Genomic DNA, 20080 nt, shown 5'->3' on the forward strand with positions numbered 1-20080 from the left:
CAGATTACAGCCCAGAATGGTGATGCTTCATTTCTCTTGGTGTTTCTACCCACCCCCATTCCTTGAATCAAAAGGTTGACAGAAAGACAGCATAGACGTGAAATGGTTTGAAAAGTGGAAAAACAAAGGGAGACAAGGCAGTTTTCTCCCAAACTTCCCCTTCAGCTTGTACTCAGCAGAAGCTCCCAGGCCTATTGGAGCCCAGTTGCACTAAAGTATGTCCAACTCCATTTAAACTCGGGAAATATTGGTGGGCTCAGTAGTAATTCCCCTAGATGGGCGTATCTTCAGGGTTTATGGGGAGGAATGGTTCAACCAGGCCTGTTTTCCAAGTCATGCTCTTAAGGCTCATCTGGTGAGGACAAAGCTTTGAAGACCAAGAGATATACATATACACACATATATATGTATACATATAAATATATGTGTGTGTATATATATGTACATATATGTATATATACACATATATACACACACACTATGGGCCAGTGGGAAAACCCTGGGAATTAGAATCATGTTCTATCTACCACCTGTGTAGTAAGTTGGGCAAGTTAGATTTCTTCTCCGGGTCTTGGTTTCACTGTTACCGTCACTCACCATCACCACCATCATCATCCTCATTCTCATCCTTGTTTGTACTCATGTAGGATTTTAAGGTTCGCAAAGTGCTTTATAGATATGGTCTTATTTAATCCTCATCATGATTCTAGGAGATAGGGTGCTATTACTATCCCCATTTTACAGATAAGGAAACTAACTTTTTTTAGTATTAGGAAATTTTCCATTCAGAGGTCAGCTGAGAAATATTCAATTACTTCTGAGTGACCCCCCCCCCTCAAATTTGAATTTTGATCTTGATTACAAGGATAGTTTTCTGTGCATAGAACCCTCCCCTCCCCTTACCCTATTACCTAGCTCCTCTCTCATGAGCAGATGAGATGAGCTAACACAATTTTGTGCCCAAAGGAGGCCCTTGTGAAGTTGAAATGAATACAGTCTTGGTTCTTTGATCCTAACCCAGGTTAAGCATGGATTAGATTTAGCTTCTTACTTCTCCAGAAACTTCTGCTGACTTAATGAGTCTCCATTTATAGGTGGTCTTATGGTTTTATAAAACATTTTTCTTGAATTATCATGTGAGGGAGACAGGATAAATGTTTTCATCCCCATTTAATAGATAAATGCAATGAGGCTCAAAGAGACAAAGTATCTTCCCTATGGTCACACAGCTCATGTCAAGGATTCAAGTCAGGCATCCAGGCAGTACTCTTTCCCCTATACCATGTGATTTCTAATAATCTGAATGAGCCTTCTTTAGAGGAAGGCTGACTTGAGGGGATCATGATTTGTAGTCATTTGGGCCATTTTTTCCTAACAATTGAATTTGGCCTTGACATACATGAATCAGTACCATGGATTGCCATTTCAGTTTTCATGAATCTGATGAAGTGTTGTGCTGGTACCACATGACCTGCACCAGCCTTTTTTTTTTAAAGACTATTAGGAACAGTGAGATCATTTCCTGAAATAATCACAGTCTTCCTGGCTACAAGAAGTCTTAAAGATCACTTAGTCCAACCCCCTCATTTATATGAACAGAGACTGAGCCTCACCCCTGGGGGTATTTGTGTGTGAGGTACTAGACTAAGGTCCTAAGGTCACACAGACATGTGTCAAAGCCAGGATGAGAACTCCTAGAGGTTCAGCAGCTAAATCCAATGCTCTTTCCATCAAACTATCTCTGTCTGTCTGTCTGTCTGTCTCTCTCTCTCTCTCCCACTCTCTCTCATTCAATAATGCCAGGGTCCCTCTTTCAAATTCTAGAATTCTAATCATAACTAAACAAAACTCTGTGACTATGAGTAATGTAAGGCAGGTGTTAGACAATGAAAGAACAGGATAAGAGAACCAGGGGAAATGAAACTATGTGACATCAAAGGGCATTTCTGGATTACCCTAAATGCATTATTCTGATGAGGCTGTCCAAGGTACTAGTCTCCTAGTCTGGTGTGTAGTATCTAAACCCAACCCCACATTTGCAACGAATGTCATTTTATTACGGAAGCTGATTCATGGACAATGAAATAAATCGACATTCCCGATGCCCTCGTATTTGGGATAATCACTTATTTAGTTTAGTTTATCAGTACCTCTAGGCCTTCAAACACTTTCCATTACAGATAAATTCTTTCTCCTGAACAATAAATTACTCTTTTTAAAAAAGGAAAGAAAAGAAATGGAAATAAAAGGATACATTCCAATTTAAAAGAAAAGATAAAACAATGAAACGCATTTTTGACATTCAGCTCACGAATCATAGAAAAATGACTCTCTCTAGATGTTAGATGACTGAATATAAATATTAAAGGTCAGGATTATTTACAGTGTGACAGGTAATTGAGAGAGTACAAACAGACTTTAACTCAAGAGGATAGTGAATGATTTAAGGAAACATCTCAGTAATGTACAGCATGTATTTACAAAAGAATATAGACTAGGCATTGTGATATGTGACCATTGTAGTTTGTTTGCATTTTGCCACAGCATTCCAAAGGTCTTTGCACAAGGGAAATCCATGTGACTGGCAGAACCCCACTGGTACCCAGGGGCAAAGCCAGATTTTGCTTCTGTCACCTCTTAACCACAGGCCACAAAGGGAAACCATGTCCCTGAGCAGGCCTTCTTGGGCATGCTCCACATATGTAGGGAGGGAGACAAGAAAGAGATGCCATTCCATTGATGGGGAACACATTCACATACATCCCTGGCAAAGCTGGCCATTAAGTTGAGAAAGGACATGGCAATGCTTTTTAACAAACCACATCTGGGAACAGGAGCAGGGGACACAAAGTGGGGAGTCTAACTGAAAGGGGGTTTTGCATATACCACATTCCATTGCATATCCATGTGGTCCGCTGTATGCTCTGCACACAGTAGGTGTGTAATAAGTGTTTTTATTGATTGATTAATCCCTGATGGGATTGGTACAGTTACAATAAACTCCCAAGGAGCAAGTTTTATTGAGGTCCCATGCAAATTGCATTGACACAGAGTACAGGGATAGGTCGATGCAAGCCAGGGATGCTGGTCCTCTCTCCCTTTGCAGATGGTTGCTGCACTGAGCTTGTTGTAGAAGAAAGAGTAAAACAGTAACTGAGCATCACAGGGACATCCTGATGACCCTGGGGGTAACCTCTATACTTCCAGCAGGATCAATCACTTTGCCTTTTTCAGAAGATTATCTTTGATCCTGGTGCCAGAAGACATTAATTAGCCATGGACTTGATAGGCCACTTCAGGTTAGGATGCTGATATCTCACCGTCCTAATATTCTAGACAGTTTGGCAATTTGGAAGCCCTGGTGTTATCCTTGGAAAGGGAATCAAATGGACTTTGCCCTGGGTTTACTGGCTGGCATATTCAGGGCACAAGTATCAGTATGGACACAATGATCTAGGGCTTTGATACAGCTCTATTAAGGTCTAAGGTAGTATTAGGAAATCCCTCATGGGAATGGGCAGAAAATTTGCCAGATCCTGCCAAGGCATCACTGAAGAAGTTAGGAATGGTAACCTTTGGGCTTAATCTTTTTTTCCTATCAAAATCTTTCATCTTTTCAAGGTTCAATGACCTCAGTGTAGCTCAATCTGTATATCCAAGGAAACCTTATGGTGGGCAAACCAACAGAGATGCTGTTGAGCAAGGAGAAAGTAGGATGCAGAAAGCAAAGAAGATTCTAGCAATTTGGGCTAGAGGTGATTTCAAGATCCTGCTGTCTGCCATCTCCTTAGCTTGACAAAAGCTCTATAATATTTTAAAGACATGATTAGTTGCTACCTGAACTGCTCTTCTGAGAAACTCTGTGCTCAGCCGTCTTTCCCTACCCAAAATATCTGGCCAAACCATTTACATTTTCATTCTTTCTATTTCAGCCCCTTGTGTCATTTTGTATTTGTTTTATTAGTTTGGGTGAGTACATAAATTTAGCTCACCTCTATATAAAATCTCATATATATTTCCTGACACATAGAAGTTGACCCTCCTCCTGGGGTCCTTGCTGGCTTTAGACTGAAATTTTCTACCTAATACTCTGAAACCGCTAACAATCCACTGTTTTTTTTTTCCCCCTGTTATAGCCCCATTCTGTGTAGGGCCCCCTATAAATGCAGAGGGGATCTGTGAGTTTGGATTAGCCCCAAAAGGTGTAGGAAAAGGCACATGGATGTTTGTGATCCCATTTGTCTCCCTGAAATGAACATTTATTCAGAACATTAATACCTGCAGTCATTCTTCTGTTGGCATCCCAGGAGCACATGCAAAACTGAGCCCTATCTGAGGGCCTGCTTTGTGCCAGGGGTATGAGGATGGAAGAAACCAGATGGAGGTGGCAAGAGGAATTCATGGCCTGTATACAAAGGACCTAGAGTCTAGCTGGGGGCTGATATTGAAAGGGGCGGCATTATCAGCATCAGCACCAGTCCAGTGAGAAGCCACCACCCGTGCAAGGGTGTCACATGTCACATGCACATTTGCATATTCTTGACAAAAATCAACATGCATAATTGGGAGCTGGCTCAATTCAATGTTGACTAGAGAAAAATAATGGGGAGGGGTTAATGGCAAAAGAGCTAGCAGCAAAATTGTTTATTGTTTCAGTCAAATTCTGCTTTTTGACAGCTTAGCATCACTCCCTTCTCTTGTATCTTCAATAAGCCCATTCATCTTACCCTCTTGAGCAAGAGAATATTCTCACAAATGTCACTACATAGGTCACATTTCATCACTTCATCCTCCATCACTTAGGCATCATCCTAGAAGCTATTTGGGACTTTCTATTCTTTGTCTTCCCCATCCCCTCCCCACTTTAGCTGAGAAGGTCTCACCAGTCCTCAATGTCAAGTCAAAAATGATTGTATTTCTATTTTTTAGGGTTTGCTTTTTGACTGTTGGAGCTGCTGCTTCATTCCCCCAGTGTGAGCAAGCATTCTTATCATGGGTTGTGTTCATTTTAATGGACAACAGGACCCCATTCCTTAAAAAGTTTGCTCTCTGTGGGAAGGAAGGTGGTAGGCAGGGAAGGCAGGCAGGCAGGCAGGAAGGAAGGAGGGAAGGAAGGAGGGAAGGAAGGAAGGAAGGAAGGAAGGAAGGAAGGAAGGAAGGAAGGAAGGAAGGAAGGAAGAAAAGAAGGAAGGAAGGGAGGGAGGAAGGGAGGGAAGGAAGGAGAGAGAGAGGGAGGGAAAAAGGAATAGATTCTAATGAAACCAAGTTTCTTTCTGAATAATAATATACATATGTTTAAGTTTTAAATTATAAGATTTTTTCCTGCCTTTGAATGTGACTTGATGCAGTTTTCTCCTATAATTCTTAGTAGCATGCTGCTGGACCTACTATTATTTCCATGCTCAGTGAAACAAGCCTTTGGCCAACAAAGTAGACATAACTCATTGTAAATTCTGATTGCAAAGAAAACTTCCTACCAAAGGAGGATGGTGCTTGGACGGGTGAACCAACACAAGTTTTACTCACTTGGGCTCTGACTGTAAGCCAAAGGAGGAACAGTGGTAAGTCTCATGGATCCTATATCCATTCAACATGATGATGCAGTGTACAAGAAGTCAGGAAAACTGACCATGGGAAATTTTGCAGAAACACTGTGGAACAGCAATCACTGTAACTGGACAAACTTGCTCTCAACATAACAACAGAACATAAAGGCACCATTGATATCTTTCTCATTTTTAAATACTGTAAAAAATTGCTACATATGGCACATAACACATTTTTACATACATAGATTTAATTTATAAAAGTTTTTTCCTGTTTTCTATTTGCAGAACTGCTAAAATAAAATAAATTGTTTAATTTAAGGTGGAATACTTCGTTATATAAAATAAAGTTTTACACGTGAATCTATGTGTTTATTTAGGTTTTATACAGCGATAGGGTCTTGATTAGCTATTACACTGGACAGCCTGGCCTGGAACTCCTCCTGAGTGGAATAGCGGCTAGTTGGGTTAGTCCTGCTGTCAGCCAGGCGGAAGGCAGGGGCTGACTCCAAGCCAGTGGCCAACGGCGTCTGTATACTCAGGAAAGGGGTATTTTCGCCTATTCTTTCATCTTCTGTTTCACTTTCCGAGTTACTACTCTCGGAGCTTGTGTCGCTGTCCAACCTGTTAGAAATATGGCCATCGGGCTTTGTTCTTTTTGCCCGCCGGCTGTTGACGAGTTTCTTTGTGGTCTCTTGCGCTGGCTCGTACTCCTGGGTGGTCTCGTACTCCTGGGTAGTCTCATACTCCTCATCCTCCACGATCCTTAAGGGGCTAGGGGGGAGGCTATTGCTCTCATGGACTGGGTTGTGGTGAAAGGAGTTGAATTGTTGGGGGTGCTGATCATATTTCTTCTCCCGTGGGCGCGGAGGCGTCACCAGGAGCAGAGGGCGTTCTTCTTCCACGAAGGGGCTGACAGCCACAGAAGGCATGGACATTGTCAAACTTGATATGGGTGGAGACATTTCAGAAGGAGGCGACTTAGGGGAGCTTGGCATGTAGAATTCTACGGGTGACATGCGAGCTGGGGTAGTCATTGCTGATACATATCTGTAAGAGCACACACAGAAAAAAAGTTCCGTAAATATGGAGGGAATAAATATAGACGGAAGGGTTTGGGGAAAACTTGGGAAATGGGGATTTTGATCATTAGCTACGCAGCCTGAGGAGCAGTTGTATTTCTTTTCAGTTTTTCAAACATCGGGATCAGAGATGGGGTGCCCCTGGGGTGCATCGTTCGATAGAGCTGAGGCTATCCTCCCCATTTACAAGACATGAACATTTACAAATTGTATACTCAAATCCCCTTTTATTTACTTATCTGGGGACACAGTGTATCCCCCAACAAAACATAACCTCCTAGAGGGAAAAGATTGATTTTATTTTGCCTCTGTACCCCCAGTATTTAGTATGGATTTGGACATAATCCAATGCTTAATAAACAGCTATTAGGTTCAACTACAGTCAAAGCAATTGGGTCTAAACACTCGGTAAAACTTTCAAATTTTACACTGAAACAATTTTAAACTGGGGAAGGAGAAGCATGATGAGATGGGCATGGCCTCAGTGTGCAATTGTGAGAGGCAAGCTTTAGAAAGGATTAGAGAAGAAGCTGTAAGATGAGTTCCTGATAGTTAGGTCTGCAGACATTTGGATCTGTTGGCAGCTATGGATTCTGCCTTATGGCAAAGGCCTGTATCAACTGAGATGATGTATAAAGCACTTTGCAAAAAAAACCCCAAAATACCATGTAAATGCTAGCTATTGTTAGGCATTGTTGTTAAATGCCTTGTCCAAAGAGGACAACATCGACCATCTTGAACACAGGGGGATCAAATTGAAAGTTGGAAAAGTCCTTAGAAGTCAACAAGTCCAAACCACTCCTTTCACAGATGAGAATATTTGGGTACACAGAGGTGTCATCCAGACAGGAAGGAGCAGAGGTGGGATTTCTGGTTCAACTCCTACAGATATCTGCACTCTCAGAAAGATGATACAATTGTGCCCTTATGACCTAATGGTGTTCTTGGGATTTCTTGGGAGATTCTTGAAACAGGAGATACAAATTTTCTGTTTTTCTTTTCCTGTCAGTTTTGAGTATTTAAAGAAAACTCCACTATGATGAAAGTGGGGGAAGCAAGCAAATGCCTGCTCTACACCATGAGGCCTTTCTCATGTAGAAAATGAGGGATGAGAGGATTTCTCATGGTTGGGGGATGAATGGGAATGAAGAAACTCCTAGTCAGTTTTGGGGACTGTGAGAGAGAAGGAGATAGGGAAATTTGAGACCAGAGAAATAAAGAGAGCAATCAGGATGGAGAGGACCCAGGCCTCCTCAGTTGTCAACGGTCCCTACTTTGCTTCTGTGGGTTGGAAAGGCAAGAGAGGGTGAGCTTGGGGCACTCCCCACTGAACAAAGAGATCTCCCAAGGGCAGGTCTCTGTGCCACAAGGAAGAGCCAAGTGGATCCAAATTATGAGTTCCCTCAGCTGATTTGATATTCCTAGAAATCACAAATACCTTGGGATATCTTAGGAAGCATGTGTCAGGGCATGAACCTTCTTGTCTGCTCCTAGAGATTGGGAGCAGCTGGGGGAGCATAGGCCCCTTGAAATGCATCCCCAAGCTCTCAAGTTCAGTACAGGTCTATAGATGGGTTGTGAGGTCAAGGCAAAGCGGGGGTCATGCAGCTATATAGTTGTTGTTTGAATGTTTTATTTTTAATTTTCTCTTTGTGTTGACTCTGTCTGTGAGCAAAGCTGTATGTGATTACGAAATAGAAAGAATGAATTGATGGCCACTGGCCTGGTACACTATCAAGGGAACGCTTGTTACAGCAGAGATTGAATCAGATGGGCTCTGACATCCCTTCCTACTCAGAGATTCTCTGATTCTCTGACTTGGGATTGATTCTATTTCTGCCAATTCTTGGACCCTGGACAAGTTGCTTTTCACTGAATATCACTTTTCCCATCTGTAAAATGAGAGAGTTGGACAAGATGATCTCTAAGGCTCCTCCTCCCCAGGTATTGTTTGCCCTGAAATGTATGGAGGTAGAGGAAAAGCCTGATTTGCTAGGGGCCAGCATGCACCTCCTGGCTCTCATTCCTGCTACCCAGGTGTGCCCTTCAATGAGACGGCAGGTTCTTACTCTGATTCTTTACTGTCTGGGGTTCTCCTTGGCAGGTAGCTTTGCCCTTCTGTTTTACCTTTCACTGTGAGGAGAGTCCCGGTAGGAATCAGGGGTCTCCCTGGCATGCCTGAGGAAGCTGTTACATTCTCGGGGGCCTCCCACGCCATTAAGACGTCCTCTAGGCCCCCCAGCTGGGCTGGTGTGCCTACTGTTTTCTATGGATGAAATCACGAGCACAGAGTGACTTTCAGAGACGATGCTTTCTGTGTGCCCATTACTCCAGCTGTGGGAAAGAGAAGAAACAACAATGAGAGAGAGAAAAAGACTTTCAAATGATAAACAATTGAGTGAAATTGGCCAAGACTTCTTTCCAAAGTCCCTTGCTCCTGCTCTGCTCAAGTGGCATTCAGAATGAAGGGGTTTGCCTTGCCTGAGCAAGACTACGGAGAGAGACAGGAGGGTGAATGTCTAGATCCCAAAAAGGACTCTCTTCCTCTAATAATTGTATAATAATATATAATAATAATAAATAATCACATTTATGGGCTACTTTTGTCACCCCAGAACCTCAGGAAACCAAAGTTCATAGTGGCTAAGTAAGTGCACAAGAGTAGGGCCTTGGACTGGGATTCAGGAAGACTTGAGGTTGGTTTTTGCTTGTTTTTTTCCCTTCTTCCCTTCTCTCCGATGCATAGCACAGTGTCAGAGACATAAAGAGTGTTCAAGAAGTTCATGTTCACTGCTGCAGGTCCTTGCTAACTATATGACCTTGGGAAAGTTCTCTGTGCCTTAGTCCCTTCCTTTGGAAAATGAGGGGCCTGGACTCTCTTGAAATCAATGGTCCTAGAATCTTATGAACTTGCCACACCATGACACCATTAATCTGGTGGAGGATTTGAATTCAGCTCAGACTCCAGGTCCAGCTCTCTCTCCAACACATTCTGCTGCCTCTCTATATCTTGTTAGAGCATCCTTTTCATTATCATACCACACAGCTCTAGGTGATCGTCGTCACCCAAATTCTGAAGTTCACTGTGCTCAGAGAGATCCCAAGTCCTGGAGTGGGTGTCTACATGGCACCATGAAGGGAGAGCTAGACTTGGCATCAGGTGGGCTTGAGTTCAAATCCTCGCTCAAATACTTTCTATGTGACCTTGGGAAAGTCATGTCAATGACTTTTTCAGCCTCATTTTGCTCATCTCCAAAATGTGGAGAATAATTGCACCTGCTACATGGTTGTTGTGAGAGTCAAATGAGAGCATTTTGGAATGTGTTTTGTGCTTTCATAAAAACAATACATAAATGCTAAAGATTGTTATTGTTATTGTTGGAGTACTGCTATTTCACCAGTAAAGTAATTCCACTAAAATCAACAGCTAGAGTCATCACCAGGGGAAACCAACTGTCCCTGCCGCCAGCTTGGAGAAAGCTCTCCCCAAATCTCCTGGTGGAACAAAGCAGTAGTGCTTGCCTTGACACCTTCCAAAGCCCAGGGATATCCTCAGGGGAAATATTCCATTGCTTGAGAGAGATCATATTCCCTCCATGCCTTATGAGGTACTGCAGTCAAGAATTTTATGACCTGGTCTGCAACCTTGGATAGTAATGAACTTCAGTGCACTTTCTTAAGATAGACTTTTGATAACAGTGATGTTGTCTTGGAGTTTGCAGCATTGAAATTGAGGTCACAAAGACCTGGGTTCAAATTATACTTAAAACCATACAACTTGTGGGACCCTGGGCAAGTCACCTATTTCCCTGGACATGAGCTTTCTTTTTTCTGTATCCACATACTTCTGGATCCAATAAGTATATTAGAACATTTCTCTTCCAACCCAGTGTCAAAGGACATAAGATCTTGGTCAGAAGATCTAGGCTTTTATCTTCTCTAAAATAAGAAAGTATAACTGACTACATATATTTTTCTAAGTTCTCTTTCTAGCTCTAAATCTTACAGTCCTATGATTGAAGTAAGACAATTATACAAGGAGAAACAATTTCTAACAATAATGTGGATTTCAAGACCTCCCAGTAAAGGGTGAATATTTTCCCTAAAAATAGAAAAGGGTTTTGGTCAGAAGCTTGTGGGAGCACATTTTCTTGGAGGCTATTTATTATTTTTTATGGAGATAACTGCCACAAAAAGGCTTTCCAAGGCTAGATGATTTTTGTCAATCTTTATACCTGTGGCTGGGTGTCTGGGTGGCAGCCATGGAGTGATGAGCTGGTGAGGTGCAGTGACTAGCAGAGAATGATGTCTCTGTCTCTCGTTCAATGACGTGTTCACTAGAGATGATGTTCTTGGATACATACTGCTAGAGAAAAAAAGAGGAAACAAGTGGAAGTTTTGAGTATAGCCTTATATTGGTGAAATAAAAAAGAAAACAGGTTTTAAATGCATTCATTTCAGGAAACAACTTAAAAATGCTGTTAAACTTTAAATTAGGAGATCAAGGTTTGAATCCTACCTCTGACACATTGTATGAAGTCACTTCTTGCTTACCATCACCACCTCTGTACTCTTTCTATCACCACCATTTAGCAATCTGTCTTCCTCTGAGGTTCATACTTTCAAATTCATCCCTCAATCTTGATCCTAGTGGCTATTATTTAACAATATTCTCCTTCCTTTCTCAGTGAATTTAGTGCCTAGTTTACTGCATTTCCCTCTACCTTAACTCATGGCCTAGTATTAAGGAATTCAACATACATCCTGACATTCCCTGAAACACCTTAACTTTCCATTTCCTCAGTCTACTAAGTTCCTGTGACGTGCACATCTTCAGCTTAACATCAATCATGGTGAAAAGTCATGATCTAACCATCAACCAGAGGTGCTCTATTTTCATAATTGTGAACTCCAACATTAATGAATCTGGTAATAATCTGTAATCCTGCCATATTTCCCAAAAGTTTATGATTCCTACTTCTGTTCTTCACTTCATTGTGACTTCTATCCCCACTACCCCTTGGTATCATCCCTACAGGGTTATACACTCCTTCCTTCCCTATCTCCACCCCTTGGTGAACTTTCCTTCACTCCCAAAGACCCTACTGTCTTTATTGTTTCAATCTCAATCCCACCTTGCCAATCTCTAACCTTTGATTACTCTCAATATCCACCTCCTTTGCTATTAAAATTCATGTGTTGGAAATATTTACTGAACCATGCTGGGTGCACAGACTATAAATTTATGTTATAGAACTTCAACTGGACCCTCACTGCAGCAAGGTAATTGTTTTAAACCTGTCCTAATCCTACTTATCACAATAGCTATTCTAAATCTTTTCAACCTTCTGCAGACTGCTTGTAGTATAGTATTCCTTATACCATTCCAATCTCACAAATATAAGAACTGAACAATAGAGAATTCACATACAAGGTCACATTCTATGACCACCCTGAGGTTTTGTCCAGCTGACTCATTCACATTCTTGGCTTTTACCATTATCTTACTACTTCTCCACTTAACGCTTCTACTGTTCATTCTCCTATAAAATCCACCTCTTAAGGTCACCATCAGATGGCCTAGGCAGCTGGGTGGCACAGTGGATTAAGTTATTATTATCAATAAGCTCACATTTATACATGGCTTTAAGGTTTGCAAAGCACTTTATGAATCAGTTTCCTCTTTTATGAATCAATCTCCTTTCATTCCTCCAAGAAGCCTAGGAGATAGGTATTAGCATTACCCCTATTTTACAGATAAGGGAACCGAAGGAGACAGAGACTTGCCTGGGTTTACTCAGTAAGTATTTCAATCAGGATTTGAGCTCAATTCTTTCTTATTCCAAATCCAGTGTTCTAACCACTGTGCTACCTAGCTTAATAGACTGCAAGAGTTGGATAGGCTTGAGTTTTTCCTTCTGAGGATTTTATATAGTTATATTTGAGTAAAAGAATATTTCTATGGCGATTTAAGGGTTACAAAACACTTCACATGTGAACTTCTTTGAGCCTCACATTATGAAGTGAATGCTCTTATTCTACTCATTTTTCAGATGCTTGGAGAAGTTCAATGACTTTCTTAGGGTTACTCAGCTAGTAAGTGTCTGAGGCAGGAGTCAGACTTTGCTTTTCCTGACTCCAAGACCAGTACCCTTGGCCACTGTGCCACTCAGCTCATAAAGATTTCGTCAGCATGGGATCTCAAAGTGTGGTTATTTCTTCTGCCATCTGGGAAGGATATTGCTGGAGGCACACAGAGATCAAGTAAGATGTCTAGAACCATACTGTCAGTAAAGGTCAGAGGTGGGATCTGAACACAGGTCTCCCTGATTCCAAACACAGCATGCTAATCCTCATGGCCAAGTGCCACTATGGTTATGGTTCTTTCCCTTTGCTATTATTTTCCAGATGAAATAAGCAGGCAAGATGCTCATGTACTCTATCAAAAGGAACAAAAATTTTGACATTATTATCCAACCACTTAATGTATTAAGCTGGAAGAGGAAATATGTTTGTATTATCATAAATCAAAGCACTTGAAAAATGTTCCTGTCATTTCCTCCTGGAGAAATTCCATATTCATGGAAGCTCTCATGAGTAGTAGTCACTGAGAGCATAAAGCCGGTACAGAAATAATTCAAGGCATAGCCTAAGTGGGCAGCATTTCTCAGTATTCGTTCTCAGATCTCAGGCAACCTACATTGACCAGCTGCACGTTCTCCGGGGGTGGGTTGGGGTGGTGAGGCCCATTGGCCATGTTCACCATGTTGTTGCGTTCTGAACGAAGGCTCTGTCGCAGCCGGTCATGAAGCTTTTTTCGCTGCTTCCTGCATCCCGAAGACAGAATTGATTTTTAGTTAAAGGAAGAGCAAAGGCTACTTCTCAGTACAGTCAAATCACTCTCCTGTCTCTGGCAAGTTAACAGGGTCTTGTGTCTATCAAGCATGGGCTTCGAAGTATGGAGGCAGCTCCAGAAAATAAAAGTCTTCCCAAATTCTTGGATACCAATGAGCATCCTTGGGTAACTGACATGTCCTTACCCACTAGGCCCCGATCAATGGTACTGTGTTCATTGGTACTGATGAGAGAGAAAGGGCATAGACAAATGGAAGGAATATTAGATTTGGAGTAAGGGTCATATCTTGGAATGTTAGGTCTGACACTTGGACCTGTATGTCCTATGCCAAGTTACTTCCCTTCATTATCCCTTAGTTTAGTCATCTATATAATGGAAGGGTTTCTCTAGATAATCTATAAGAATCTTTACAGCAGTACATCCCATGAGATTATACCAAGATGGGAAGATGGGCAATGCTACTAATACTCTTGCAAGGCATGCTTTATTACAGACAACACAAATTTGGCTAAGGATTTGTAAGGACAAAGCAGTTTAATGGGATTGCAGTTCACATAATCTCAGAGAATTTCAGAGCAGGAAGAGGCCTCAAATTCCATCTCCACCAATTGGTACCCCAACCAGGATCCCCCCCTACAATGCTTGGATAGGAATAAAATTGATATTGTATTTGGCAAACTTGAAAGAGAACTTTCATTTCCTATACCATGCCTAATGAGCTATGTGAACTCAGGCAAATCATTTAATCTCTCAGAGACTCAGTTTCCTCATCAGTAAAATGATGTGGTTGGACCAGATGGCCTCTTAGATTCTCTTCCATTTCTAAATCAGGTTCCCTGATCTCTCCATAAGGACTCTGCTTATTACCTCTAATGCCCTGATGATTTGAGTGGTGAGTGTTACCGGTATCTCTATTAGAGTTTTAGTCCCTTCTTAGATTGTGAGAATCTTGAGGGCAGGGTCTCATCTCAAAGGCCTATTCCCTGTCCCTCCCCCTTCCTACTTAGTCTGGGGCACTTCTCACAAGGTATAATTGTCAATTGTCATTTTTTCCATGACACTATCAAAACTGGCCTTGCTCAGTGGCCCGAAGTAGTCTGACGGATTCAGGCCTCAGGTTCTTGGTCTATGGAAAAGGGAATTTGGACCATATCTATCTTGGAGCTAATCCACTGTGACTGAAGTATTCAGGACACATGTTGCTTAGCAATTATATAATATTGTATCATATATTTAATTCTAGTATCATACAACTGCATTAGGAATGTGGACCTGGGGGTAGAAGAGAGGTTATCCCCTGCTGGTGACATCATGATACAAAAAGTCATCCATTTTTTGTTCCTCAAAGTCATCTGTATCTGACTCAAGAATATTTCCCCCTCCAATAGCTGGTCTGACATCACAGAAGAAATCACTACAGGGATAGAGAAAGGGGCTGCCAAAGAAGAACACTGCTATGGAGCAGAAGGCTTCATTAATCTGATTGTATCTGAGCCTTGGAGTGAGTTGGAGTGTGGGGCCTAGAAGGAAATCCTGATTTGTTAATAGGGATGTGCAGTTAGGAGGAGGACACAAGACTCAATGAAAAGGGTGGCCAGGGCTTTCCAAGCTTGGCAAATGGTGATTTCTAAGCCCTTCTACCCTCTTTTCCCCTCATACTTTGCTCTCACCAGTCACACTGCAAACAGCTGCACCAGGCACGTGGGAGTGGAATTGGAAAACTCCAACATAGATTTGAAAAACCTGGGTTTTAATAGAAGGCAATAATTTCCCTTCTCCATCTCCAATAGGTATGGGGCTTTGGCCTTTAAGTAACTGTTAGACACTTATTTCAAGGTCCATATTCGTAACTGGTTATTTCACCTAATAAATTAATTCTCAATTTGTTTAGTAAGCAGCCAACGGTTAGTCATGGGCTTTGGTTGTAAAAGACTATGGAGGACCTGATTCTAACCTTCTCCAGATGAGGACACGTAAAAGGGAAGTGATGTGTCCATGTATCAGAAGCAGGATTGGAACCATTGGCTCTGACTCTAAACCAAAGACTTTCAATTACATCCTACTGTCTTGGTGGTAGAGTGAATGGAGAGTATTACAGCTGGAGACAAGAAAATCTGACTTTGGTTCCTTCCTCTTCCTCATGCCTCTCTAGCTGGGTGACCCTGGGTAGGGCACTTAACTTCTGTCTGCCTCACCTTCCTTATCTGTCTCATACTCTAAGACCTTTCCAGGTCTACCCATAATCTTATAATCACTCAATCAACACTGCCATAATCCAGCTGGGTGACCAGAGCTAACTAAGTTCCCTTACTTTTCAATTACTCAGAGAACTTGTTAAGATTCTAAGTCACAAAGGAGTTGCTGATATGCATCAGCAGAGGGCATTTTCACTAGGGGATTTCCTCAGGATTAATGAAATGCAAGAAGGAAACAGAAAAGGATAGAATGTCAGGAGTCCTTTAAGTCATTTGCTTCTAATTATACCTCCACCTCTCTCATTGTTGTGGTCAGCACAACAGCACTGAATGAGAAGGGCTGATGCCATCTCAGTACTGAGTCACCATGGCTATTGACAAACTGATTTTCTGTGTTTATGTGTGTGCGTATTCTAAAGTCTTTGAGGCCACCACTTGGGGAGGGCTGAGTGAGTAGCAATGGGCTGGCTATATCCATGTATATCACAAAATACTTGAAGGAGTTATCATTTCTTAATGCAGGCAGGCCTTTCCCCAATGCTGATCACAGCCCTTTATGAAGTCGGATGATTCAGAGCCACAAAGCAAACAGAAGTAAAGGCAGCTAACAGCAATCCCCTTTGCTACTGGGTGGGTGCTGGGGCCTGATTTTCTTCCCAAGGAGCTCTCTGCCTCCTTACCCATCTGTGCTAATGATAGAGAAAGGCAAGGAAGAGGAAGGTTTACTTGGTTTTGCAGTAGGCCACCACACACATGATGCCAACCACCAGGAGAGCAATGCAGATGCCAGTGATGGTCAACACTCTTTTCTGGTAGAGTTCCTCAGCTTCTGGAAAGGGGCACAAGAAGAGCATGTTATCAGGTATACTCTGCATTCTGAAAAAGCAAACAAACTGAACATGTGGCATGCTACATGGCACCATCTCTACTCATGAGAAAAAAACAGGGGGAGAAACAAAGCAAAACATGGCAACCAGGTTGGTCCCATACCAAACCAAAACACTCAATAACAGAATTCCATTTAGAGCAAGCTACAAATATACTATGGGATTACTGAAACAAGCCAAATTTAGACATTGTAAATATTACATGTAATAAATGTTAGATTAAGAAAAAAACAATTGTAGATTTTTGGTTTTGTTGGTTACTTTTGCAAAGACTGCTGGAATAAGCATTAGGGCAGTGAATGATCAGGGTTTGCCTGGATCCCCTTTGATGTTTCTTTGTCCCCAGTGACCTCCTTGGCATTCCAGCGGGCTTTACAAAAAGCATTTTAATCAATGAAAAGGTGAAAAAAAAAGGACAAACTCAAAAACATTTGCAAACATAAGCTTGGCTTGTATGTCTTCAAGGGTAAGATTGAATGTAAGAAAAACTAGAGCAGCCTCACTGGGAGCCCTGAGGCATTGTATCAGAGAAAATCCAACAAATGACTTACATCCAAAAGGGAGACTAGACCAAAATGCCAGTTTGTTTTTAAAGGGACTGATCTTTGGCCTTCTCTCATCCCTGCCATGGAGATAATTAATCATTAGAAAGAGATCATTAACTTGAGTCATGTTTGGCAAGGACTTGACTACACATTCCACTGTGGGTCACACTTGGCAAAAGAACTATTGAATGTTGAAATATCAAAGTGCGACTCTCACAGCTCCGGTGTGGAGACTTCCAGGGCCTTAAGGGAACCTGATCTCCAATTCAGGAATGCTGCTCAATAGAAGTGGAAAGGGGGCACAGCTAGAGGCAGGTTGTAGCCCACTTTTTGGAGGGAATGAGGACTTCGTCGGACTCAAGCCCAGCACTTCACAAGATGGAGGCCTAGATCTCAAAGAAACGGGTATCCAACCACATTAATTACAGTAATTAGGATATATTCACAAGAATATTCAAAAATAGAACTCCACTGGTGTGTGTAATTACTAAGTCAAAGCTGGCAACTTGTCTCCCTAATTAAGTTGGTCAACAACAAACCAGGGCATGTTGCAAAACAAAATTCTTCAGACAGCCCTTGACAAAGTCCTCTTTAACACCTTCCTCCATCTCTCTCTCTCTCTCTCTCTCTCTCTCTCTCTCTCTCTCTCTCTCTCTCAGAAGAGATATTTGCATAACATTTTTCTGAGAACAAGTGAATTTGAATTTCTCTGATAAAATGCACTTTATCATTATTCAGGGCATCTTTCACAAGCTGAGCTCATGGTCATCAAATTCCAGTTAACAGGCCAGGAACATTGTCAAACCAATTAATATTAAGTCTGATTGTGAAGAAGGGAAGGAGAAGAAAAGTCCATGGATAGAAAGGATGAGAGGACGGCATGGATTAAACAACAACAGAACTAACAAAAACCAGTCTTGGAGTTGGAAGGTGAAAGGCAAATCTAACACAGAGACTGACAGACAAAAGGATAGAGACATAAAGGGGAGGGTTAAAGGTCACTGTTAAGAAGTCAACTTGAGGCTCTTGCACAGCATGCTTCATACTGGGGGGAAACAATGTGAAGAGGTGTTTGAAGAAAAGGTGGAAGTGAAGTTGGAAGGGATTTCCCATACAGCATAACTCCTTAGCTAGCCTAATGGGACCTGCGAGTGGTAATGAAAAAACCAAGTGACCAGGGAGAAACTGTGTGGTGGGCCAGAGGGCCAGGAGGCATGGTTTGTCATTAGTTCTTTACTAAAGTTACAGGAGACATGGCAGCAGGAATGGTCATGTCCCATCTTGCTCTGGATCCTACCTTCCCTATTGCCAGGCAGACAGGATGGCAGCCCACTGGGCTTTGGGAGCCTGCTTAGGACACTGTTCTATATTTTAACCCAGCAGTGATTTTTTTGGATCTTGATATCTGAGTTAATAAATCAGGAAGTAGAGATAGGAAGTAATCAAGTGCAACCCTCTTTGTCCTTGATACAAGGCAAACCCACTTTACTTTTTTCTTTCCAATTCTTTTAATGGGTTGTAGACTGCTTCCTTTACTGAGATCTCTTGTTGGCTCTAAAAGCAAGGAGGTCTTCCCTGTGAATTTTTATTTGCGAAACACCTATCAGGAATGATGAAACAGCTGGGTGACAAGCTGGGCTCTTCCTACTAGCCTTCTTACTAAAAACCTTTCTTTGATTTGGGCAAGTGGACATTTCTCCCGAATTCCCATCTGTTCTTTATACCAGTGGTATAAATGGAAGCTGATGTGGTATTATTTGAGAGAAGTATAGGGAAAATGATAATCCAGGAATAGGGAAGTGACAGTCCCATTGTAAACAGCCCTCATCAGAGCTCATCTTGAGTTTTATTTTCAGCGATGGGAACCCAAGCTCAAACAAGATATTGAAAAATTAGTGCTTCAAGGTTGATGAAAGCTAAAGTGAGTCTTGGCTGAATCTCTGGAGTTCCCTATCTGGAGACTTTCTAAACAGGAGAGAAATATGGGTTTCCCCTTCGATTCCCCTCTCCTCATGTGGGGGGATAGACATGAGGACTGTTACTTGTTACAACATGACTATGAGGGAAAGTCAAGAGGAGGGTACATTGGTAGAGACTCAAGCAGCAGAAAATGCCTGAATGGGTCACAGAATACAAGCTCAGTTTGCAGGTTGGTATGGATGCCTGCCAGAGTATGGAATCTGTTGGGGAAGGGCTTCCTGAATGTTTGGTATTCTCTACTTTTCATTCATATAATTGTTACCTTGTTTGACTTCTTGTTGTCTTACCCTGTGTAAACTGAATGCTCTAATAAATGTACCTAATTCTTAAAAAAAAAAAATAGTGCTTGTCTAATGGAGGGATCAGCAAACTATAGTCCCTTGGGACATTTGACCCATGAACAAAGAACGGTGGGTACGTTTAAAGATGTAAAACACCATTCTTAGCTGTGGTTACACAAAACAGGTCCTGGATAGGATTTCCCTATGGGCTGTAGTTTGCTGGTACCTGTTCCTAGAGGAGGGCAAAACGAACATAGTTTAGTGACTTGAGATCGTTCCATGTAAGGACAAAAGGAAGAGGACATAATTAGCTTGGAAAGGAGATGCCTCAGTGGGGACAAAGAAAGGTTCTTAAAATATTTCACAAGCAGCCATGTTGATGGAGGAGATTCCCCACACCCCCAAGGATATGATTGGAAGTTACAAAGAAGCAAATTTAGGCTTGGGACATTTAGGAGATAGGGAACTAAAAAATCAAATGAAAATAACCTCACTTCCTAACTGGTAGAGCTGTTCCTAAGTGGCCCCAGGATCTCAAGAGCTGGTGGCTTCCCCCTCTATGGGGATCTGCAGGGAGAGGCTGCATGAACACCGATCAGGAATATGATGTGGCAGATTATTTTTATTTAAGAGTTGGACTAGGTAGTTATCTCCTCCAACTCTCAAGTTCCATGACTCCCTGTGGGTAAAGGCCATCCAGACACACTT

General features: G+C 41.9%; 1 protein-coding gene across 5 annotated transcripts in view; it reads right to left on the minus strand.

Moving 5' to 3' along the window:
- Positions 1–2035: 2035 nt before the first annotated feature.
- NRG1 (neuregulin 1) overlaps positions 2036–20080 on the minus strand; it is a 209538-nt gene continuing 191493 nt past the window's right edge. For 4 of the 5 annotated variants that reach the window (XM_072625463.1, XM_072625462.1, XM_072625461.1 and 1 more), the window contains 5 exons: positions 16406–16508; positions 13329–13455; positions 10864–10994; positions 8756–8962; positions 2036–6596 (listed from right to left, as the gene is read on the minus strand). In XM_072625463.1, coding sequence (XP_072481564.1) covers positions 5930–6596; positions 8756–8962; positions 10864–10994; positions 13329–13455; positions 16406–16508 — 1235 coding nt within the window. In that variant the 3' untranslated portion in view covers positions 2036–5929. The remainder of the gene's footprint in view (positions 6597–8755; positions 8963–10863; positions 10995–13328; positions 13456–16405; positions 16509–20080) is intronic. The other variant, XM_072625460.1, reaches the window with a different exon arrangement.

The sequence above is a fragment of the Notamacropus eugenii genome, chromosome 7 (assembly GCF_028372415.1).
Source record: "Notamacropus eugenii isolate mMacEug1 chromosome 7, mMacEug1.pri_v2, whole genome shotgun sequence".
NCBI lineage: Eukaryota > Metazoa > Chordata > Mammalia > Diprotodontia > Macropodidae > Notamacropus > Notamacropus eugenii.